The sequence below is a fragment of the Corticium candelabrum genome, chromosome 8 (assembly GCF_963422355.1).
Source record: "Corticium candelabrum chromosome 8, ooCorCand1.1, whole genome shotgun sequence".
Lineage (NCBI taxonomy): Eukaryota > Metazoa > Porifera > Homoscleromorpha > Homosclerophorida > Plakinidae > Corticium > Corticium candelabrum.
In genome coordinates, this window is record NC_085092.1 from 3,398,982 (window position 1) to 3,421,017 (window position 22,036).

A 22,036-nucleotide genomic window follows, 5' to 3' on the forward strand; every position below is an offset into this window, starting at 1 on the left:
TAATGTGCGAATAATAGGTAAGCGACTACTTTCTTGCGGCGGGCTAGACAATTAGTCTCGATCATTAATTAAAAAAGTAAAATTTAAAACAAAAAATAGAATCAAGTTCAATCGAAAACACTGACATCTATTGAACACTGGTGATCCAAGCGACATCTTACAACACTAATCACACAGACTAATGTGTCGGAAATATGATAAGATTGAAAAAGGCTTGAAGTTAGTTGCGGCGACTTGTACCAACGCGTCAGTAATGTCATATTGCCCCACAGCATCCAAGTATTGAAGCAACGTTGTTCTCTTCACTTTCCTCATTAGGATTGTCGATTGCAGTGTTGTGCTGTTTCCTAGCCTCCGAAACTGGCTGATTCCGCACAACTTCGATGATCTCTCTAAATCCTTGTTCAAATTTTTGTTCCAAACGATCAATTTTTTTATTTGTTTGAAATGTATGTTGTCTGAGTTCATATATTTCTTGCTCTAGAGTGCCACAATTTTCTCTCTTTTGCTCCAATCCTGTCTCCTCTTCTTTCGCCTGCTCCAATTCTGTCTTCCTTTCTTTCACCTGCTCCAATCCTGTCTTGTCTTCTTCTGCAGCATCAGTTTCACTCTTGCCTTGTTGTTTGGCTCCAGATTCTTCAGTGTACGTAACATAGTTTTGTTCTGATGAATCTAATAATAAGACGAAAGAGCTAACTCTGCCACAAGAGACATTTGTAAAAATTTAACCGAAGCTTACGTGTTCATACTTTATCGCACAACAAAAATATAAATATATTAGATCCATAAGTAGTAAATAGATTCTTGTAAAATTGTATAATATACTGTCATTATACAATCATTTTATAGATTCACTCATTAAAAATTTGAGAATACCACCAAATTTTTCCGTGTTTTCTGGTTCTCCATCTTCAGTACACTAGAAAAGGAACAAACAAACACGCAAACACATACAGAAATAGATTGTGCGTACAGTATGTGTATAGTAGATACGAGTAGATAGTACATGAGTATTACTAGTAGACAATTGGCTCAAAGACACGGGCTCGATAAATAACTTTGTAGTAGAGTGCACGCATGCGCAGTCTGGGACCTTAGTCTGGGTGTGTTCTAGCTGTCTAGTCTACGAGTTTAACTCTAAAGTAGTATTGTATGTCTGGTGTACGCGGTAGGTCGAGTAAGGAATATATTACAAGTGGCGACGAGGATCGTGTTTGGATTGCGCTAGCAGATCGAGACTTGCCTGTGAGAATGGCCAGAGCACATTCGCTATTGGGAAAATAGAGGACTATGACGAAGAGAAAGAAGACTTCGACGCGTATATCGAAAGGTTAGAGCACTGGATGTCGGCAAACGCTATCAAGGCACCGATCGCCGCAGGAGACGGTAAACAGCAGGAGCTGGATAGGCGTGTGAGTGTCTCGTTGACAGCAATATGCGCATAAGCGTACATACAGTGTTCTCCGAAATCTATTGACGCCAGCGATGCCTAGAGAGAAGAGCTACGACGACCTAAAGGAAGCGCTGAGATTACACTTCAAGCCAAGAGCATTGGTGATAGCTGAGAGGTTCAGGTTTTACCAGCGAAACCAACAGGCAGCCAGGCGCGGATCCAGGCATGGTGCACTCGGTGCACGAGCACCCCAACTCAGTGGGCGTGTCTTGAGAAATTTTTCCTGATGTGGTCAGTCACACGCGTGCACAGTATCGTGAAGAAGCAGCAGGGCAGCTTGACTGACTTTGGAGGGAAGCGATTGAGATCGGAAGGCGGAGAGATTCTAGAGACACCTACTGGAAATCCCGAACGTTAAACCAGCGCAGCTGTTGTTAGTGAGACCCCAGGACCCTGCGCAGCCGTTGGTGAGTTGGGTCTAATCTGTTTAAATCGTGTCTACGATGTTGGATTAGTAGGTCTAACGTTTGCAAGGGCTCTTTCATCATCTGACAGTTATATACGTAAATGTTGTTTGAGACAAGTAAGATTAATTGATATCAACTTGTTTCAGGTTTAGTCTACTCCAAAATATTGATCAGCCAAGCGATGATTTTGTATACCCTTTGGTCGAAGAGCACGGGAAGAAAATGCGTAGCTTTCAACAAACATGGCTAAAGAAGTATTCATGGCTATGCTATTCGAAGCACTGCAATGGTGGATTCTGTGCTCCGTGTCTGCTGTTTGCAACCGGAGACAATGTAGGAGATTAGTGTCTTGGCCTTTCACTAAGTTCTACAAGGCCACGACGCTGCTCAAAGATCATGAATGTTGTCAGTATCACAGAGATGTCCTGGTAGCTCTGGCTGAATTCACTGCTAGAATGAAGCAGATACGATTCCCAGTTATTCAGGAAGCACAGAAGGCTGTTGCTAAGAGGGGTGTAAGAACAGGTCGATACTGCGCTCAATAGTGAAGACCATAGTCTTCCTTGGTAAGCATAATATTTCTTTCAGAGGCAATAGAGATGACAGCAAGTGGATAGCTGAAACTGGTCATAATCCTGGAAATTTCCAAGCCCTGCTTGACTTTCGACTTGATTCTGGCGACAAAGAACTACAAGAACACTTCATGTCTGCGCCAAAGAACGCGTTATATCAATAAAAAACAATCCAGAATGACTTGATTGATATCATAGGCAACTGGATCAGAGAGACGATTGTGAATGAAATCTCCAAAGGCAAGTATTTTGCCGTACTAGCAGATGAAGCAGCTGACTGTTCAAATATCGAGCAGTTGAGTCTGGTCATCAGATACGTTGATGGTCAATGCGAATTGAAAGAAGACTTTATCGGATTTTTTCGTGTGAAGAGGGCATCTCTGGTGAAGCCTTAGCCTCTTTGATACTTGACACAATAAGACGATATGGGTTAGATGCTGACTTCCTCAGAGGGCAGGGTTACGATGGTGCTGGGAACATGGCCGGAAATCTCAGGGGTGTCAAGGCTAGAATTCAGGCAGAGTTTCCCAAGGCAGTGTATGTACATTGTGCATCCCATAAGCTTAATTTGGTCATTGTAGAAGCTTGTAAAATATCAGCATTAAGAAATGCCATGGGAGTTATAACCAAAGTAGCTGACTTTTTTTAAGTATTTACCAAAGCGGCAGGCCTTCCTGGAGAAGAAAATTTTTGAGCAAGGCCAGGATCAGGCCCCAAAGAGAACGAAACTTCTAGGGCTTTGAAAAACGCGCTGGATTCAGAGACACGATGCTTTCGAGAACTTTTACCAACTATTTGGAACTCTCATAGCAGTATTTGAAGACATCAAGGATTCTTCTACAGGATGGAACAGAGAAACCGTCACAGATGCTACTACCCTCCTCCATTGTATAAGTCAGTTTGATTTCGTGATGGCTTTCACAACTATGTTCAAAGTGATGTCTATTGTAAAGGGTCTTAGTGTCAAGCTACAGTCGTCCTCTATAGACATAAGTAAAGCGTATAAAGATGTAGACAGTACTTGCCTAGGGCTGCAGCATTTCAGAGACAACGTATTGCAACACAGTGACCGATGGTTCAAATATGCGGCTGAAAAAGTTCGTGAAGCTGTAGGGGAGTTGGATTATGATCCGTCCTTACCCCGACGTTGTGGTTCCTTTGCGCAAATGTTTCAGCAGAGACGGCAGAAGAGTACTTTAGAAGGACTATTGCTATTCCGTTTTTGGATCACTTCCTTGGTCAAATGAAGTAAGTGTTTAATTAGCACAAATGTTGGTGGTACCTTGACCATCTCTTTTGTTTGTGCTGTTCAGGGAACGATTTTCTGACACGCAGAAGAAGTCATTGCTTGGCCTAAGCCTTGTATCTCTCGCTATGCGTACAGACCCCTTCTGGAAAAGGCACGCTGAAGAGCTTGAAGCGTTTTATCAGACGGATCTGTCTAGTCTTGCGACTTTTGACGAGGAGCTGGTATGTTGGAACGTTTACTGGCAGGGTTTAGAAATTGTAGACTTGCCCTCAACTTCGCAGCAAGCTCTAGCAGCCGGTGCAGATGAACAGTATACATATTTCCCAAATGTAAATACACTCTTGAGAATTACTTGCACACTACCGGGAACCACTTGTAGTTGCGAGCGCAGCATAAGTGGACTACGAACACTTAAAACTTACCTGCGTTCTACAATGGGACAGACAAGACTTAACGGTCTTGCCTTGCTACAATTTCACTACGCTATGGAAATAGACTACGAGGAAGTCATCAATTTCTTGCCAGAAAATATCCCCAAAAGATGGAACTGATCAATATTCTAGACTCAGATGGCTAATTGGCAGTTTATGGCGTAGTGCCGTTTCATAACTAATGAGCTTCTTTAGGTGGAGTTTATGTTAATATCAAATACACTTTTATTGATATTACTTGTGCACCCCCATCTTGGGGCTCTGGATCTGCACCTGGGCAGGTGAGAGTGTAATGAGCTATGCAGTAGCACTAAAGCACTTGACAGGTCGGTGTGAGTTTGATACATTTTTCGACGAAGCGTTGCGAGATAAATTGGTGTGTGGGCTGAGAAATGAAGCCGTTCAGAAGCGCCTATTGTCTGAGAAGAAATTAACATTCCAACAGGCAGTTGAAACCGCACACGCTATGGAACTGGCAGCCAAAAACATGGCAGAGTTTACTGTTCGAATATCATCTGAAGCTTTACAGGTGCATGGCATTGGAAACACTCGGAAGAAGGGTGGTATGAAGGTGCAACAGAGCAAGAAAACAGGACAGCAGATGGCCAGGAAACCACAAGGATGTCACCGATGTGGCGGAAACCATGACTCGAAGGAATTTCGTTTTAAGAAGGCCAAATGTTTTGCGTGTCAGAAGGTCCGGCATGTGAAGAGCATGTGCCGGGACAAGTCACTAGAGACTCAGTATGTGGAGGAAGAAGATTCCGCGGAGGAGGTTGGGATCTCTTACCTACAGAGCAGCACAACAGACAAGGGGAAGCAAGACAAGGAGGAATCGGGTGGAATACACACCATTGGTCAGTTTACTCCAAAGTATACGGTGCAAGTCCAGATAGCAGGACAGCCCATGAAGATGGAGCTGGACACAAGGGCAGTCGTATCCGTCATATCAGAGGAGTGGTATCAGAGACACTTGTGTCAGTATCCACTAAAGAAGACAAACATGAGGCTGAAAGACTATCAAGGAAACAGTCTAAAAGTGAAAGGTGTGGTCTGGGCACCAGTGAAATATGAGAAGGACAACCAAACCTTACCTATAGTGGTTGTAGCAGTCAACAGGCCTGCACTGCTTGGAAGGAACTAGTTGGAGAAATAAAATTGGATTGGGCTAATATATTCCAATTGACCGAGGGGTCAAAGAAGTTATTTCACAAACAGGTGGACATACTGCTTCAGAAACACAAGGCAGTGTTTGAAGAGGGATATGGATCAATAAAGGGATTCAAAGCCACTGTGCACTTGAAGCCAACGGCTAGACCCGTGTTCAAGAAAGCCCGCCCAGCTGCATTCGCTCTCAGGAGAGCGATATCAGCGGAACTGGACAGATTAGAAGCTCACGGCATTGTGACTAAAGTGGATCGTTCAGATTGGGCCACACCTACCGTAAATATACCCAAGTCAGACGGAAGTGTACGGATATGTGGAGACTATAGAGTCACAGTTAGCTCACTGGTTGATGTTGACCATTATCCGTTGCCTACGGCTGAGGTCATCTTTGCAACATTGGCTGGGGGTCGACAGTTTAGTAAACTGGATCTTTCCCATGCATACAGTCAGTTGGAGTTGGATGATCAGTCGAGGGACTTCCTAACAATCAACACATATCAAGGATTGTACAGACCAAACAGGCTACACTATGGAGTAAGCACAGCATCAGCAATTTTTTAACGAATGATGGATCAGTTGTTAGCTGGACTCCAAGGAGTTGCCTGCTATCTTGATGATATCATCATCACGGCGAAGTTAGGAAAACAGCACTTCCGGGTTTTGGAAGAGGTTCTAAATAGGTTGGAGAAAGCGGGAGTACGACTAAAGGAAGGGAAATGCAAATTCTTTCAGGATCAGATCGAGTATCTTGGGCATATAGTAGCCGCTAGGGTTTGCATCCCACAGGAGAAAAGGTGAAGGCGCTACAGGAGGCACCAAAACCTGCGAATAACACTGAGCTGAACAGCTATTTGGGGTTGTTACGGTATTATGTGAAATTCTTACCGAATGCGGCAACAGTTTTACAAACTTTGGATGAACTCAAGAAAGAGAAAACAAAGTGGCTCTGGAATCACAAATGTGAAGTCGCATTCCAAAGAAGCAAGGAGATGATTCTAAAAGCACCTGTTCTGTGCCATTTTGATGCAATCGAGCCTGTGAAATTGGCGTGTGATGCGTCAGCATATGGTTTGGGAGCGGTATTATCGCATCAGACAGCAGAAGGAGTGGAGAAACCCATACTTTTTGCATCAAGGAAAATGACTGATACAAGAAAGAATTACGCACAAGTAGAAAGAGAGGCGCTGGCCCTGATTTTCGGTGTCAAGAAGTTTCACCAGTATCTGTGGGGAAGGAAATTTACATTAGAAACGAACCGCAAACCGTTAGTCACCATATTAGGTCCCAAAACTGGAATACCGACATTAGCCACAGCGCGACTGCAGAGATGGGCATGCTGTCGGGGCACACATATGATATTGCATACGGGAAAGAATCTGACATGGGTCACGCAGACGCGTTGTCAAGACTACCACTGACAGAACAAGTGAAACAATCAGATTTGGGAGGAGAAGTTTTGCAATTTATGATGACGAGGGAACTACCAGTCACCGCTAAAGATGTTGGAACGGCCACTAGAAAACATCCTATACTGTCAAGGGTATATGAGATGATTATGACTGGGTGACCAAAGTACATAGACAGAGAAGAGCTCAAGCCATTCTGGAGTCTAAGACATGAACTGTCAGTGGAGCAGGGATGTATTTTATGGGGGATGCGCGTAGTTATCCCACCGCGATATCGTGATCAAGTGTTGCAAGATCTGCATAAGTGTCACATGGGGATAACACGAACCAAGAGTTTAGCGAGGAGTTATCTTTGGTGGCCTGAAAGACCGTGGCAACGAGTGTATATAGATTTTGCAGAGAAAGAGGGGAAGCATTTTTTGGTTTGGTGGATAGTCACTCGAAATGGTTGGAAGTGCATGCATGATGACGACAGGAAGTACTACAGCGCCAAAGACCATTGAGTTACTGAGAGAGAAGTTCGCAGCTTTCGGAATTCCACTTGAATTAGTAAGTAACAAGGGCCCACAATTCAAGGCTGGGGAATTTGAGGACTTTTGCAGAGCCAAGGGGATCAGACATACCTTAGTGGCACCCTACCATCTGGCCAGCAATGGGGCAGCAGAGAGAGCGGTGAGGATCTTGAAAGATGCACTTTTGAGAGATGTACTCCAGAAGAAACAAGGGGGACAGAGATGTCCTTGAAACACAGATTGGCTAACTAACTATTTAATTATGTATCGGAGCACACCAGGAAGAACTCCAGCAGAATTGATGTTTGGTAGACCGATTCGCACCAAATTCAGTCTGCTCAGGCCAAACTTGAGGAAGACTGTGGAGGAGAGGCAGAGACAACAAAGGAAGGGTCATGATTCTCCACGTATGAAAGAGCGAAGCTTTGAGCAAGGAGAAAAGGTTGCTATATGGAACAAGCAAAGAGGTCCGGAGAAATGGTTGCAGGGAACCGTAATTGAAGCAAAGGGAGCGAAGAACTACATCATCCAAACACCCGACCTGAACAGAATGGTGCATGCTGATGATATAGTGACAGGCGGAGGTTCAGATTTAGTATTATCGAGTATTAGTACTCCTAACAAGAGAGCAGCAGCGAAGGTGAGTATGGGGACTATTCCAACAGATGAAAGAAAAGATACTGTACTGAATGAAACAACTACCAGCACAAAGCATGAGGATACCAAGACAACAAAGAGAACAGAAGAAACTGCAACCATGGTCGAGAGACGTTATCCAAGAAGAGACAAGAAGCCGTTAGTAAAATTAGATTTATGAAGAACTGAACAGGACACTAGCTAATGGAAGAGAGAGGAGTGTAGTAGAGTGCACGCATGCGCAGTCTGAGTACTTAGTCTGAGTGTGTTCTAACTGTTTATTCTACGAGTTGAACTCTAAAGTAGTATTGTACGTCTGGTGTACGTGATAGGTTGAGTAAGGAATATATTACAAATTTAGGTATGACTTTCGTTTCCTTTTTGATAGGTAAGAGTTGGTTTCTGACTTGTATGTATGTATGTGTCTAGGACACAAACTTGAAAAGAATACACTCCCAGCTGCATCGAAGGTGTGTTTGACATCGTGCAATATCAGCTAGGGTTACACACCGCTGCATGACCCATCCGTGGGTGCATTTCTTTTGCCTCTTCTGCTCTTCTGGAATAGAGGTGTCAGAAGAGAACAGAAGAGGTCGATCATGCGCAGTCTGATCAGAAGAGCCAAGCCAAAGAAATGATCAGAAGAGGATCTAGAAGAGCTGAGCATGCGCATTAATAGTTTACACGTCCAGATGTACTCTAGTTGTGAAATTAATTAGCAAAATAAGGTTTTCACTAAAGATATTGGATCTCTACTTGAAGAGGCGACTTCTACAACCGTTGTCTCCGTTTCTGGTGCATCAAAGGGGGTCCTTGGAGAACACCCACTAGCAGCAGCTGTAGTTGTGGGACTTGATATTGCTGGAAGACCACTTGCTTTCAGAAGCAATGGAAGCGAAGAACAATCGTACGGCTCCATCGATACGCGCGTTTATAATGCGCATGTCTCACAAGTCACGAGACCTCTTCTCTTCTGCCTCTTCCGCCTTTCGGCCAGAAGAGCCAGAAGAGGTCTCGTGGCTCTTCTAAGGGTGCGTTTCTTTTGCCTCTTCTGCTCTTCTGGAAGAGACCAGACGAGTCACGCGACCTCTTCTGGTCGTTTCTTTTGCTTCTCCCCCCTTCTTCTAAAGTGTTAGAAGAGTCACTAGACCTCTTCTGGCTCTTCTGGCCGAAAGGCGGAAGAGGCAGAAGAGAAGAGGTCTCGTGACTTGTGAGACATGCGCATTATAAACGCGCGTATCGATGGAGCCGTGCGAGCGTCCTTCGCTTCCATTGCTTTGGAAAGCAAGTGGTCTTCCAGCAATATCAAGTCCCACAACTACAGCTGCTGCTAGTGGGTGTTCTCCAAGGACTCCCTTTGATGCACCAGAAACGGAGACAACGGTTGTAGAAGTCGCCTCTTCAAGTAGAGATCCAATATCTTTAGTGAAAACCTTAGTTTGCTAATTAATTTCACAACTAGAGTACATCTGGACGTGTAAACTATTAATGCGCATGCTCAGCTCTTCTAGGTCCTCTTCTGATCATTTCTTTGGCTTGGCTCTTCTGATCAGACTGCGCATGGTCGACCTCTTCTGTTTTCTTCTGACACCTCTATTCCAGAAGAGCAGAAGAGGCAAAAGAAATGCACCCTAACACTTTAGAAGAAGGGGGAGAAGGAAAAGAAACGACCAGAAGAGGTCGCGTGACTCTTCTGGCCTCTTCCAGAAGAGCAGAAGAGGCAAAAGAAACGCACCCCAGGTTGAAGAACTGGAATGGAGACGTCAGGAAGCATTCCGTATCGAGACAATCATTAAACGGAAGGTACAAGAAGCACTGTACCGGCGATTGCTTTTCCAATGGAAAAGGTATGCCCCGACACATTAACAATTTGTTATCTAGTGACGTAATCACTCATAAACTATTGGAGAACATCCAAATTCTTCTTCATATACAGAGCATCATGCGCTCGAAGCTGAATTGGACTGCTTTGCCAATCAGTGGACGTTGTCGCATGCTGTAGAGTTAGATTTGTCTAGTAGCTAAATTCAATAATATATGCTCTGTGCTATCAGACACCTTGGAAGACGTAGTTGAAAGGGAAGCACTATATATTTAGTATTTACTTTTCAGTCGACGAAGACGAAGGTCTTAGAGTTTCATCGACGGAAATGTCCTAAAACCAGTCTCTAGGAGCTAAGAGGCAGTCGTAAGACAGTGCGGCCAAGACACAACGTGTACATTCCTCTGCGTCTGTTCGTTTGTGCAATCACACTATCTGTTTCGTCGACGTCTCAGGAGAGACTATATGTCCAGTCCGTCTACTCTGCCCGTGTAGAAAACGGGAGACTTAATTTTACAGCTTAGTTTTTAAATAATAGAATTGAGTGAGTTACGCACCTTGGTATTTGTTGATACCTCTTGCCAAGGTTGTTCATGTTCGCTGATTGGTTTCTAGAAAAGCAAGCTGTATCTTTGGCAATATGCATATGTCTTACGTACAAAATACTTTATTTCCCAAGAAAGTACTGATTGCTTCTTTTTGTTTTGAATTTAACACTCTTTTGAAGCTGACTATATGGTTAACGTCTGCAAATTTCTTAAGTTCCTTTTGGGGTCCAGAATTCCACCAGAACTCGATTTCAGTGTCGTACAAATCGTATATTTGGTCTTCATTTTGATACAAAATAATGAAGACTGCAAAACAGTTAACAAACTAAGTAGAAGATTTAATTTAGGTAAATATCGGGCTATAAGTTTTAATTAAATCAGGCTTACTCATAATTAACTTGTTAAATGCACGAAATGGCTACTTCGTAGAAAGGCAAATTGACTTATGGAGACTTAACTAAGTTAAAAAGCTAAGCTTACCTCGCTTCACGTCTCCTATGTCAGTTGTACCTCCACACATGTGTTTGACTTCCTGGTACATGCTGCAAACATCGTCCTCTATGTAGACGAGGCTGCGGCTTGCACGTGGCATCACCAGGAAACACTTGGCGTGACCTAAATTTGCTTCCATCACTTTGCTCCCTAAATATACTAGCAATTGTTCCTCTGTAATGTGTGGAGCCAGCTCATTCAGCGTTTTCTTGAAGTCTTTGAGAGTCTCAAATACAGGGCCCGCCAAAACAATTGGGCCTTCATTCTCTCCTGAGGACAAATTCATAGAGAAAGCACTTAGTCGCACAAAGTTTCTACGGAATGTTGGCGCAGTTACAATGCAAATCGATTCTTCGTTGCGTTAGAGCGCTACCCGCGACTCTCGTGATCAATATTTTGCAGAGTGTGCTTTACTGAAATATTCTTTATTTCTCACTAGTGGATGCTAGCTCGAGCGTGTTTTCATGTGTGTAGGTGCGTGTGGTCCTGATCACGTTATTTATTGACTGTTTCCTAGGTGGCTATATTGTGGAATAGCGTTACTACTCAGTATACATGGGAAAATTGCCAATGTTGTGCTTGGTCGAATGATAAAACAGTGATAGAACTTTCTCTTAGAGAAAATCAATGCGGTTTTCGACCTCAGAGGGCAAGAATTGATCGGATTTAGATACTTCGACAATTCATTGAGTATAGGCTGTAGCACAGATTCAACGTAGATCATATTTCTTTGTTGACCTCAAAGCATTTGATTCTAACTGTACAAAGACATACTCTCACTAAATTTCTCGGAAAATTCTGGCATAGAACATAAAGTGCTTAGATTTTTTGTTGACCTGCACGATATCGATGGTACATGTACAGGTTTTATAGGTACGGAGGAACAATCAAAATCTAGTTAAGGTTTGAAGTAACCATACACAGGTGTCCGTCATTGCAAGGGTGTGCATCTGTCTGTCTGTCTGGCTGGCTGGCTGGTTGGCTGGCTGGCATAGATATATTTCAGATATAACTAAACAGCCAAATATACAGAAATCACTGATATGCTAAACTAGAATGTAGACAGCTACAGTCACCAAACGTAATCCATACGTATAATAATTTACTAGCTGTCAAAATTATGAAGCCCAAATAGACTGGGCATCCCAGTCTTGACCGTGATTGTATGGTCTCCTTGAGTTGGTAAGCCTGTCAATCTTCCTTAATAGGACCCTTGAATTGCACTTTTGAATCTGAACAGAGATGCGCTTACGCCAAAAATTTATGAAGTCAGCCGTGTTGGATTTTCCAACAGCATCCCTAGATTTTCTCGAAAGTACCCTTAAGTAGTCGACAGCTTTCTCACCCCAGCAGCCAAAGTGCTCAAAAACTAGAGGTGTGAATGCTGGTGAGTCACCACTTGCTAGACGTTCCTGATCATATTTTGAAAACTTGAGGTCCTCACGTTTTTTGGCAGCAAATCCGCAGATTCGAGCTGTTCGTTTCAGATAGTCTTTGCTCCAGGGGTGGGCGAATGAAACATCTAGATCTAGAGATGAGCCATTTTCGCTGTCAAATACGACGATATCAGGCCTATCATCGCTGTTGCTGTATCTGTTGCGAGGCTCCTTTCGGTGATGTATACCAAGATCGAGAAGGCAGTCGGACCAGCTTGCGACAAGGCTGTTGTGTTGCCAGTTGGGACCGCCGCCAGACTTGCAAGTAAGTAGGTGGAAACCTTCAGCGTCGAGTTTTGATCCACATTCGCAATTTGCAACCCATTCTCCAAATGGCAAGGGTATCCCCAACCTCATGCAAGACGCCAAATTAAATTCCGGAGACGATAGCGCGAACTTGCGAGAGGAGGGTATAGAGTCGAGCCAAGCTCCCGCGTAGGGGCCTTGAAGAGATTGTAATCGTGCTGAATCTTTGTCAGAGACGACTGACGCTAAAAGGGCTGTGGTGTCTTTTTGAGCAATAGCATTGGATAGTCTGTGTTGCAATTTTCTTGCATCTGCTAAAAGAAGCTCATGGCGGGCGTACGAAACTGGTTTCGGATCTTCATCAGATAGCAACAGTGGCGGAATCATAGCGGCTGCCTCATCTAGGTCATGGACAATTTGGCCATCAGATTCAGATGGATCTGACAGAGACGACAGCAGGGAACCTGAACCTGGAAACCTGTCTAGAAGTGATTGGCAAGTGTGTGCCCAACCAGCAAGAAAGGCGGCAGGCGAAACTCTCTCCAGAGGCGAAACACCAAAGCCACCTTTCTTAACAGGAAGCGATATCTGATTCCAAAGCGCGGGTGACAGATCCTCTGTACCAAGAATGTTCCTGAACGTTTGACAACTAGTTCGGTCGTGCTTCTGAGCTGCAGGTATCAAAAGAGAAACAGGAACTGTCCTGGCTAAGTGGTTAAGACGTGTGGAGTGGCAATGACGTAAAAGCAGAACTGAGCTCTGACTATCATCAAGGTTGCATATCCGAGAACAAAAGTCTTCTCTGGCTGGCTGGCTGGCTGGCTGGCTGGCTGGCTGGCTGGCTGGCTGGCTGGCTGGCTGGCTGGCTGGTTGGCTGTCTGTGTGTCTGTCTGTCTTAGTTCTCTATTTAAAACATCATCAAAACTCTAAGTACAACATGACTAACATTAAAACAAAACTAAACGTAAACTACGAGTCCATGGGACCCAGCTGTGCATGGCCCCTCAGTACACCAACTAATTAATTAAACAATAGCTATTGAATAATGTTCCAAACTATCGTTGTTGAAACGATGTCCGAGCTGCTTGATTTCCTCTCCAATTTCTCGCGAATTAGACTTCTGCAGAGTAACTGAAATTACATGCCTCCACAAGACCTTAGCTCTGTCCCATTCTTCTTTCCTCTTCTATCTCTGGATTGACGTGCCAGTTTGTTCAAAAATTCTTCTGTCTGTCTGTCTGTCTGTCTGTCTGTCTGTCTGTCTATTTATCTGAATGTCTGCTAGCTTGTTTGCCTGTTGGTCTGGGTTTTTTTACTTGTCTTCTGTTTGTATGTTAACTGTCTGTCTACTGGCTAGTATACTTGTCAATTTGCCCAAACGTGCTCTTGTTTGCATCCTTTATTTTCTATCAGTTGTCAGTTATCTTCGTCTTTTACGTGTTTTGAGAGATCATTTTCACACCAGAATTTCTTACAAGTACATTGTACTTGTTTTTAGAAAAAATTGGACATCTTAGAAGCAGAGAAGACATGATACAAAAACTAAACTGTCAAATTCATATATGAATGTACTTCTGTACAAAGTAAGTGTGAAGGAACAAAACTGTACTCAAAGCAATTATTTGTAACACGACATGATTCAATTTACTAATAATATTCTAGCAGTCACATACACAATTGCAAACTAAACAATTCTCTTTGTCTAGCGAAAATTGTAAATCGAACATAGACCATCTAGCCATTACTCTTGTCCAAAGAACTTTTAACCAACAGCAAGTGCAGGTTTCCTCGATTAGTTGATGGACTGGTGAAGTTGCCTATGTAGGAATTAACGCAATTAGCAGTATAAATGCTTGCTTCTAATGCATTAAAATCATTATTAATGTGTGTTTAGTGCAATATTAGAAAAAGGACTATCATAAAATATTAATTACTAATATTTACATATTCCATAAACGATTACTTGTTTTTGACAGATCTAGATGGTCGACGATGTCTACGTACAGTTTTTTTAGATAAAATAGATTATTTTTAACCTCTAATGTATATTAAGTAAGGAGCATTTATAAAGAATGAACACAATTAATTGCTAGTTTTATAATATAATAAAAAAAAAATTTATGTTTATATTAAGTTTTGTTTGTTGTCATATCATTGATTCGAGTACAGCCAGCTACTTCATACAGAATTACTTGATTTATCTCTTTATAATTAATTGCACTGTACAATGATCAGACGGTGCACAAATATCTAACAAACTGACTTATAGGTGTTATACTGTGCTCATAATCATAATACTGTGTGGCCCATTTTTGTTTTATCTAGTGTTTCTACACCGACGAGAATATTAGTGCACTCTAGCAAACTCCGCAATTGCGACTCTGCACCCAAACTAAAGACAGACCATGGAAGACACGATTAGAAACAAGAAACCGATATTGAAACAAAAAAATCGGAACATGAAACGATTGGAACCTGACTGAAACCTTTAACAAAAGACATAAACGTTAATCTAGACCCGAGAACCTATATTCAAGAAAAATGCTACAATGGAAACTGGAATGAGTCACTGCAGACCGGTAAATACAAACATAAATTGTTGTCTGCGTTCCTTGTGTTTGATTGAATTTGATTGATATATACAAGCAATTGAATTAATTGAATATATCTAAACTTTGCTTTGACGCAATCAAACAAGCTACAGAAGCATGCTTTACATTGGCATCGCTGTTATCAAGGTATTGCTTGCAATCTCTTTAACTAATTACATACCTCATTATCTATCACTTGTGGCTGTTGCGTGATTATTTTCTAGAGAGAGACAATCGGATACTTAGTGTTGTACATAGATGTCAGACATATGATCATACCTCATATCCTAGAAATTTGACAATTGCTTCCTTTTGACGCTCGTTCAGTTTTTTAAAGCTGATCAACTGATCTGCTTCTGCAAACTGCTTTAATTCTTTTTGAGGACCAGAATTCCACCATAACGAGATTTCATCGCCATCATAAAGGTTGGTGACGTTTTTGTTTTGATGCAGTATGATGAAAGCTTTAGGACAAAACAAAACACCAAACCATTTTCTACTAATCTATAATATGTACTGCATGATAGACGACTCAGAATTGTTAGTCCGTATTATGCATAAAACGTATATAGTCAACGTTAATTGAAAGAGTTGTCGTCATTCACGAATCTCTCACCTCGGTCTGGATGCCATTCTCCATTTTTGTCCACACAAATGTGTTTAACTTCCTGGTACATGCTACAGCTATCGCCTTCGATGTACACAAGAGTGCGGCTAGCACGTGGCATTACCAAAAAGCATTTGGTATGATTTCGACTGAAATCTAAATTCGCCTGCAACAGCTCTTTTCCCGAATATAGTTGTACATCTTTGGTTTTGTATCTTGGAACAAAACTAGCCAACGTCTTATCGAAGTCTTGCAGAACTTCGCGTTCAGGACCAACTAATATAATTGTTTCTGCAGCATCATAATTCATTATGAGACCAGTGCAGTCTAGCAAGTCGATCCAACTAATGATAACGCACTTGAGTTGGAAGTGCAGGTCGATAAAAAGCCGCGGTCTTGCTGGTGGCAATTGCAATCGATATCTATAGATCGAGTGATAACCGATTAGAGCTCTTTTCCCAAAAATGATAGTAAACATAGATACATTAGTTCCACCTACGTATCTATCTCGTTATGTGTTAGCATTACATTTGCATCTGCACGCACCTGCTGCTGTTTCACATAATACACACTGACACTTTATGAGGCGGGGCAAACGTTAACCCCTAGAGCACAGTATGTTACGTTATTCATACATCATCCTATAAAAGCTAGCAACAATCTTGACGTCATAATTATGGCAAGAGTAGCTAACTTAGCTATTGCACAATCGAATTGATGCGTAATTACACAAAGATGAGAACGATGCCCCTAGCAACTCGAAACTTAAGCTTATCTAGATATTCAAAATTTGCAACTGATAAACATTAAACCCCTTAGTGTTTTCCTTATCAATGTTAATTACTATTCTATATTCTTGATTGACAAAATTTTGCCGACCGCAACATAAAGAACATTAAAACTGAACCAAATTGAGAGCACTAATGTATTGACTTTGTATATCGTTTAGCAAGAGAAAGCGTCATGCTATCAGATTATTCAGAAAAGATTTTGTGTTTTCTTTTTTTATTCTGCTCAACTTATGTTGTAAATTTTCAATGTCTAAAGGTGGTTAGTTAATTTCTTAGCGATCAAACGATTGTTGCTAGTGAATGTACAATTTTTTTGTACTGAAACTAGAAGAGTGAGCAGACAGATTAAAATATAAATTTTATGCATAGAATATGCGTATTTTCACCGTCCAACCACTAGTAAAAATCTTTCTTGGCGTTAAACGCTCATTAGTACTGCTTCTTTTAGAAGCTGCAAGTATATACTATAAATACATCTTAGCCTTACTTTCGTTGCACCACTTCGCTGCATTCTTGAGTATTTCTTTTAGTTGTCTGTTAGCGAATGTATTTTCTATTTTTTCTTTTTAGAAAAGCCGAAACATTTACAGTTGAATGATTTAGTGAGCAGGTAAAACCTGAGCTGTTTTTAACAATTTATCTCGAAGAGTTTGAAATAAACCATTTTGGAGTAGGCCACCAAAGTTGTGTGATATCTTAATTAATTAGACGATGCTTAACTTTTGCGTTATGTCTATGTTTGTTCGTTATCGGTTATGTAAATCTGAATACCAAGTATTAACGCTAGGTCTAATATTTCCCACATACTAATTACTATAATGCTTTTTAAAATAGTTATTTGAATAATCTAATTATCGAAATGTTAGATATGCTTCTTGAAAGACGTAAAATTTTCATTACCGCTACAACGCCATACGGTGCAAAATGGGAAAGAAGCTGAGTAAAGAAGAACAAGAACAGAAGGAAGTAAACGAACTGAGAACAAAAGTGATTAAACTATTTCATGGCCAGCAGATTCTGTTTGTTGGAACGCCGGGTAGTGGAAAGTCGTCTTTCGTTAACACTGTAAACCACGCTCTCAATCTGGTTGACCCAGAAGTTCCCTATCAGGAATTCGCAAGAATAGGCGGAACTGGCGCAGATCATGGTACGATGACCTACCGCACGTATACCATGAAAAGAGGACTCTTTCAGTCGCTCAAAAGTCAAGTACCAAATCCTTCAAATGCTCCTAAATTCTTCGACATCGCAGGAGTTAGCGAGACGTTGCTACAGAGAGATCATTTTGATTTCAAACAGCTTCTAATTTATCTCGTGCAAGGAAAAGTGAAGGAGTTTACTCAAATGATAGAGGTGTATAACAACAAACAGCAATTGAAAGAAATAGAGAAACAAGAAGCAATAAAAAGCAACAAAGTGTGGATAATGGTTTGTGTAGTTTCGCTTTACGATCCATTTCCTCAACTGTTCCTCGAACAAGTAGCTAGCGCTGCACGGGAGTTGGAGTCTCAAGATGGAGGTAAAATATGCATATTATGTCAGATTTTCACAAAGTTTTGCAACGATTTAAGATAGAGTCTATATACGTTTTCAAATTGATTTTATCTACTGAAATACCATGCATTGAAAGCCGCTGGCTTTGCATGCACGCATGCACTTACCGGCGAAAGATTAGATCGAATTATGCTGACAAAAAATTGATTAAAAAATGTATTGTATTAAATATAGCGACAATAGCGCATTGTACATGTCTACAACGTCAAGCTGACTACTGCACTAGTTGAGTTAAATTTGATTCTAGGCAAATTGTGTCTTTTATTAATACTCGAAGTCGTCATTCACATCGATTGAAGCTGCAAAATCAGTGTTGAAAAGTTTTCAGAATGTCCTTGGCTTAATTTTTGCTTGTTTAGTCGAGGCTACATACGCTAGCTCGTTTGAACAAGTGCATGTGAGTATGGACTCTGCCAAAGAATACACATCACTAAATTTAATAAATTAGTAAATAATAGCATAACACAAGAAAGTACATGCAGGTCACCTGATACTATTTAGTGCTGTTGATAGCTGCAAACTGCAATTGAGACTATTCGTTGTTTGTAAACTGTCTTTTAGGAGCGAGTGTGTTTGTGGTTTTAACTAAAGGTGACAGGTTGGACAGGGTAGACCGGTCGACTAGAGTAAAAGATTTCAGAAAAAGATGTCAAACAGTTGTAAACATTATGGAAAGACGAATATTTGAAGTTAACAACTATCTACCCTCAGAATTGAAGATTGACGCAACAATGACGAAAAACATAGAAAAAGAAAAAAGTGTCGTGGCTGCTCTCAATCTCATGCTTCAGCCTGCCAATAATCCGGTCGTAAATGAAGAGAGTTAGGCCAAATACAACAGTTACTGTGCCAAAAACTGTGAAGTTTTGCATTAGTTAGCTGTTAGTCTGGTGGTCATTATGATGTTTGCATAATGGGTTATCAATCAAGTCACTATTACTTATGCATTTAGACATTTTACATTATATAATGAGACCGCACCAAGGGCGGTCATTCATTTCCATATCATAATCACGAACCCCATATACACTTCCAGTACAGAGAAATGAAGGATACTCCTGGTCGTATAGATTTACTACTTCTATTTCTTTTCAAGTTGTACTTGAACCTCGCTAGCTATACAAGGGGACTAGACGTCTGGGATGCCAGAAATAGCCGTGATACCAGCACAAAGCTGAACATTCTAAAGCAATATAGACACAGAAGAGTCCCAGATCTATCTCGGTCATTCGTCCTCTGTCAAACAGCTGCAATTTGACATAGCAGCCGAGCCCTTCTAAATACAGTTCCATAATTTGGATACAGCAAGTACAGTAGGTAGACTAGGTCTCATCAGCATCTGCTGTAACGCTGCGGCGGCTGTAGAACTGCATGGAAACTATTTGATCCTATAGTATCGGTCACGCAGTACCCTAGCTTGAGATCGTTTGCTAATGTGCTTGTGTGCTTGCAATCTTGTTTCTACAACTCTAGCTGAGACGTAATTTATGTATATCGATAGGCTTATCTTACGCGTTTAGAGCTAGCTAGTGGTTTGGCTTGGCCTTGCTAGCGTCAACTTTTGCAGACGGCGAGAAGACGGTACGATGACTCATGAAACACATAATTTCGGGCAAAGTGATCTCGAATGATTTCTCTCTTACTGAAGAAGCAGATTTGAGACGTTCTTCTTAGCCTCGTACCAGACCCTCTCGCGCCGTCGTGCTTGGTTCCCGTATAACACGAAAACGCCGGCGTTGTCGTGAACCAGACACGACGGCGCGAGAGGGTCTGGTACGAGGCTAGTTCTTCTTGAGCTAATGCTACAGCCCACTCTGCTAACAAATTGCTATACCTAGAGAGTTGCTAAAGCGGCACCTGTGTTAGCAAGATAATTACCAAGCCTATTTAAATGAGGCAAACAACTATTTGTTCTATTCAAGTTTCTGGTGCGTAGTAAAGAGACTAAACAAAAATTCAAGCTATAATGTCAATCTTAGTTAGGCTGGTACTCACTAATTTCTTTCTGATCGTCCTTGAGAACTTGCTTTACGTAAAAATATAGATCACTCTCTGCTCAATTTTTTACTTGTCTGTACTGTTTATTGTCCTTTCCTTTCTTTACTTTTATTTCTCTGTCCGCGTTCGCTCTTTCTCTCGCCTATCTACGTTTCTTAAGTTAAAGATCCGATTCACATCACAGTCTGACCTCCCTTTTCTTATCTGTTTTGTCACTTTCAGCAAATTAAAATTCATGTAAGCTGTATACATAAACCAAATTATCATTTTCTTTAGAGAGTCTATTTGAGTTCAAATTCAAACACAAAATTGGACAACAAAATTTGACAATCACTTGACAATCTACATATATAAGACTACTTGATTCACTCCTCAATAAAGTACCTAGAATGTGCACTGCTAAATGTACTGCAAATTAGAAGATATCAGCACATTTCTTGACAAAGCATATAAAGTTTCTTAACACAAGAAAAGCAGCCTTCTTGCTTCTTCGAAGAAGAGCTTGTCTGTAACAAAGGGGTCGTCACCTATTTACAAAATAGACATACACCACACAACATATTACACTCTTTCTCTACAGTAAGATAATATTTCTATCCAACATCAGTTGCAACATCTATTTCATGTAAACGTATTCAAATTTAGTGATGGTATCTACTGATATTACCTATTGTGCAACTACACACTCTACAATGATCACAAATATCGTTTACAGCCGTGGCATAAATACAAAAAATAAAGTGCAATTCCTGTTAGGACAAGTTAAGCAGCCCTAAAACAGTCTAAACCAGTACATGTAATAAGTAAGGAGAGAATGACAGCTATTACATTAAAAATAATGTTGAGTGTGTCTTAGAAATCTGGTCATGACATAAACATGTTTGAGATTGTGAATAATTAACAATATTTACATAAAATTGACACTTGCCAATTTATCTGTAAATGTAACTAAGTTTGATTAGATATAGCATATGCTGTACAGCTAACTTTGTTCCTATGACCAGGGGCGGCGGAGCGAGTAGCACGTTGGGGCAGCGGGGGCGGGGCATGAAAGGATATCATGAACTTTCAGTAAGCATTGCGCCCTCTGCCCCCCAACTCCGCCGCCACTTGTATCTACTCATATTGAACACAAAAGCTTGAATTACATACATGGGTTGGTCCTTCTGATTCACATAACGTTGGTTGTCGAGTGACTAGTGTCTAGCAACAAAGAAGAAACAGCTACATTGCAGCACACACGTAAGACTGACAAACTGTCTGTTTATACGTCACATCCTAGAAATTTGAGAATTGCTTGCTTCTGACAATCATTTGGTTCCGTTTTGAAGCTGATTAACTGATTTACATCTACAAACATCTTCAGTTGCTTTTGTGGACCAGGATCCCACAATGACTGGATGTCGTCACGATCATAAAGGCCAACGACATCTTTACTGTGATACAGTACAACAAATGCTGAAACATAGAACATCAAACCGTTACCAAATCGAATATGTGTAAATGCTTCTTAATGAATCAGCCCAGTAGAATGGTTTGCATACTAAAAGCCTGTATCGTGAATAAACTCGACATTTCAATGCTTGGAAGTTCAACTAGACTATGAGTTTTATCACGAACTTCTGACCTCGTTCTGTGTGCCATTCTCCATTGTCTAAGCAAATGTGCTTGACTTCCTGATACATGCTACAGCTATCACCTTCGATGTACACAAGAGAGCGAGATGTACGCGGCATCACCAAAAAGCACTTGGCATAACTAAAATCTAAATTCGCCCGTAACAACTCGTTTCCAAGATACCGTTGACCGTTTGTGGTTTTGTATGTCGGGACAAAACCAGCCAACGTGTTGTTGAAGGCTTCCAGAGCATCCATGTTTGAGCCAACTAATATAATTGATACGCCATTGCAATTCATCATGAGATCACTAGTCTAGCAACTTGATCCAACTAATGTTATGACATAAGGCACTTGACCTTTACGCGCGGCTGGCAATGCGCCGATCTTGTGGTAATTACAATCACTATTCAAGCCTCCCGTGACGACACATTAGCGCACTCCCACCAAAATTGATTGTAAACCTAGATACGTAGCTCCACCTCCGTACAAAGTATCTGGA

General features: G+C 41.4%; 7 protein-coding genes across 8 annotated transcripts; 3 read left to right on the forward strand and 4 right to left on the reverse strand.

Annotated features, from left to right (window-relative positions):
• LOC134183765 (uncharacterized) lies at positions 1-11,012 on the reverse strand. Its single transcript, XM_062651353.1, has 5 exons — positions 10,684-11,012; positions 10,322-10,509; positions 10,213-10,266; positions 877-919; positions 1-672 (listed from the first exon to the last, which is right to left on the reverse strand). Exons 1-5 carry the CDS (start codon positions 10,979-10,981, stop codon positions 257-259), a joined length of 999 nt encoding a protein of 332 aa, XP_062507337.1. The 5' UTR covers positions 10,982-11,012; the 3' UTR covers positions 1-256.
• LOC134183402 (uncharacterized) lies at positions 4,586-5,780 on the forward strand. Its single transcript, XM_062650923.1, has one exon. It carries the CDS (start codon positions 4,600-4,602, stop codon positions 5,254-5,256), a length of 657 nt encoding a protein of 218 aa, XP_062506907.1. The 5' UTR covers positions 4,586-4,599; the 3' UTR covers positions 5,257-5,780.
• Positions 6,351-8,376, forward strand: LOC134183403 (uncharacterized protein K02A2.6-like). Its single transcript, XM_062650924.1, has one exon. The coding sequence runs from the start codon at positions 7,460-7,462 to the stop codon at positions 8,012-8,014; it is 555 nt and encodes a 184-aa protein (XP_062506908.1). The 5' UTR covers positions 6,351-7,459; the 3' UTR covers positions 8,015-8,376.
• Positions 11,013-11,689: 677 nt separating the features above from the next.
• On the reverse strand, positions 11,690-13,172 carry LOC134183466 (uncharacterized). The gene has a single exon (XM_062651015.1). It carries the CDS (start codon positions 12,762-12,764, stop codon positions 11,814-11,816), a length of 951 nt encoding a protein of 316 aa, XP_062506999.1. The 5' UTR covers positions 12,765-13,172; the 3' UTR covers positions 11,690-11,813.
• A 722-nt stretch (positions 13,173-13,894) lies between these two features.
• On the reverse strand, positions 13,895-15,939 carry LOC134183586 (uncharacterized). Its single transcript, XM_062651169.1, has 4 exons — positions 15,585-15,939; positions 15,248-15,432; positions 15,150-15,188; positions 13,895-14,194 (listed from the first exon to the last, which is right to left on the reverse strand). Exons 1-4 carry the CDS (start codon positions 15,883-15,885, stop codon positions 14,036-14,038), a joined length of 684 nt encoding a protein of 227 aa, XP_062507153.1. The 5' UTR covers positions 15,886-15,939; the 3' UTR covers positions 13,895-14,035.
• Positions 15,940-17,274: 1,335 nt separating this feature from the next.
• LOC134183340 (uncharacterized) lies at positions 17,275-18,838 on the forward strand. Its single transcript, XM_062650841.1, has 2 exons — positions 17,275-17,885; positions 18,482-18,838. The coding sequence occupies exons 1-2, from the start codon at positions 17,291-17,293 to the stop codon at positions 18,745-18,747; spliced, it is 861 nt and encodes a 286-aa protein (XP_062506825.1). The 5' UTR covers positions 17,275-17,290; the 3' UTR covers positions 18,748-18,838.
• Positions 18,839-20,109: 1,271 nt separating this feature from the next.
• LOC134183523 (uncharacterized) lies at positions 20,110-21,911 on the reverse strand. 2 transcript variants are annotated; one of them, XM_062651087.1, is made up of 4 exons: positions 21,546-21,911; positions 21,189-21,376; positions 21,071-21,121; positions 20,110-20,424 (listed from the first exon to the last, which is right to left on the reverse strand). In XM_062651087.1, the coding sequence occupies exons 1-4, from the start codon at positions 21,835-21,837 to the stop codon at positions 20,344-20,346; spliced, it is 612 nt and encodes a 203-aa protein (XP_062507071.1). In that variant the 5' UTR covers positions 21,838-21,911; the 3' UTR covers positions 20,110-20,343. The 2 variants fall into 2 exon arrangements, with proteins under 2 accessions (XP_062507071.1, XP_062507070.1); XM_062651086.1 differs by having other exon boundaries at positions 20,114-20,445.
• Between the last annotated feature and the right edge of the window lie 125 nt (positions 21,912-22,036).

Bases quoted from the DNA above. Each gene is read 5' to 3' on its own strand.
- LOC134183402 (XM_062650923.1), top strand. From the start codon at position 4,600: ATGGCAGAGTTTACTGTTCGAATATCATCTGAAGCTTTACAGGTGCAT.
- LOC134183523 (XM_062651086.1), bottom strand. From the start codon at position 21,837: ATGATGAATTGCAATGGCGTATCAATTATATTAGTTGGCTCAAACATG. The intron at 21,377-21,545 runs GTCAGAAGTTCG...TCTATGTTTCAG, and splicing joins AGAATGGCACACAGAACGAG to CATTTGTTGTACTGTATCAC. The intron at 21,122-21,188 runs GTATAAACAGAC...CTTTGTTGCTAG, and splicing joins TCAAATTTCTAGGATGTGAC to ACACTAGTCACTCGACAACC.
- LOC134183586 (XM_062651169.1), bottom strand. From the start codon at position 15,885: ATGAATTATGATGCTGCAGAAACAATTATATTAGTTGGTCCTGAACGC. The intron at 15,433-15,584 runs GTGAGAGATTCG...TTTGTCCTAAAG, and splicing joins AGAATGGCATCCAGACCGAG to CTTTCATCATACTGCATCAA. The intron at 14,195-15,149 runs GTATGTAATTAG...ATTCCTACATAG, and splicing joins CACAAGTGATAGATAATGAG to GCAACTTCACCAGTCCATCA.
- LOC134183340 (XM_062650841.1), top strand. From the start codon at position 17,291: ATGGGAAAGAAGCTGAGTAAAGAAGAACAAGAACAGAAGGAAGTAAAC. The intron at 17,886-18,481 runs GTAAAATATGCA...ACTGTCTTTTAG, and splicing joins GTTGGAGTCTCAAGATGGAG to GAGCGAGTGTGTTTGTGGTT.
- LOC134183403 (XM_062650924.1), top strand. From the start codon at position 7,460: ATGTATCGGAGCACACCAGGAAGAACTCCAGCAGAATTGATGTTTGGT.
- LOC134183765 (XM_062651353.1), bottom strand. From the start codon at position 10,981: ATGAATTTGTCCTCAGGAGAGAATGAAGGCCCAATTGTTTTGGCGGGC. The intron at 10,510-10,683 runs GTAAGCTTAGCT...ACTGTTTTGCAG, and splicing joins CATAGGAGACGTGAAGCGAG to TCTTCATTATTTTGTATCAA. The intron at 10,267-10,321 runs GTATTTTGTACG...TTGCTTTTCTAG, and splicing joins GTACTTTCTTGGGAAATAAA to AAACCAATCAGCGAACATGA.
- LOC134183466 (XM_062651015.1), bottom strand. From the start codon at position 12,764: ATGATTCCGCCACTGTTGCTATCTGATGAAGATCCGAAACCAGTTTCG.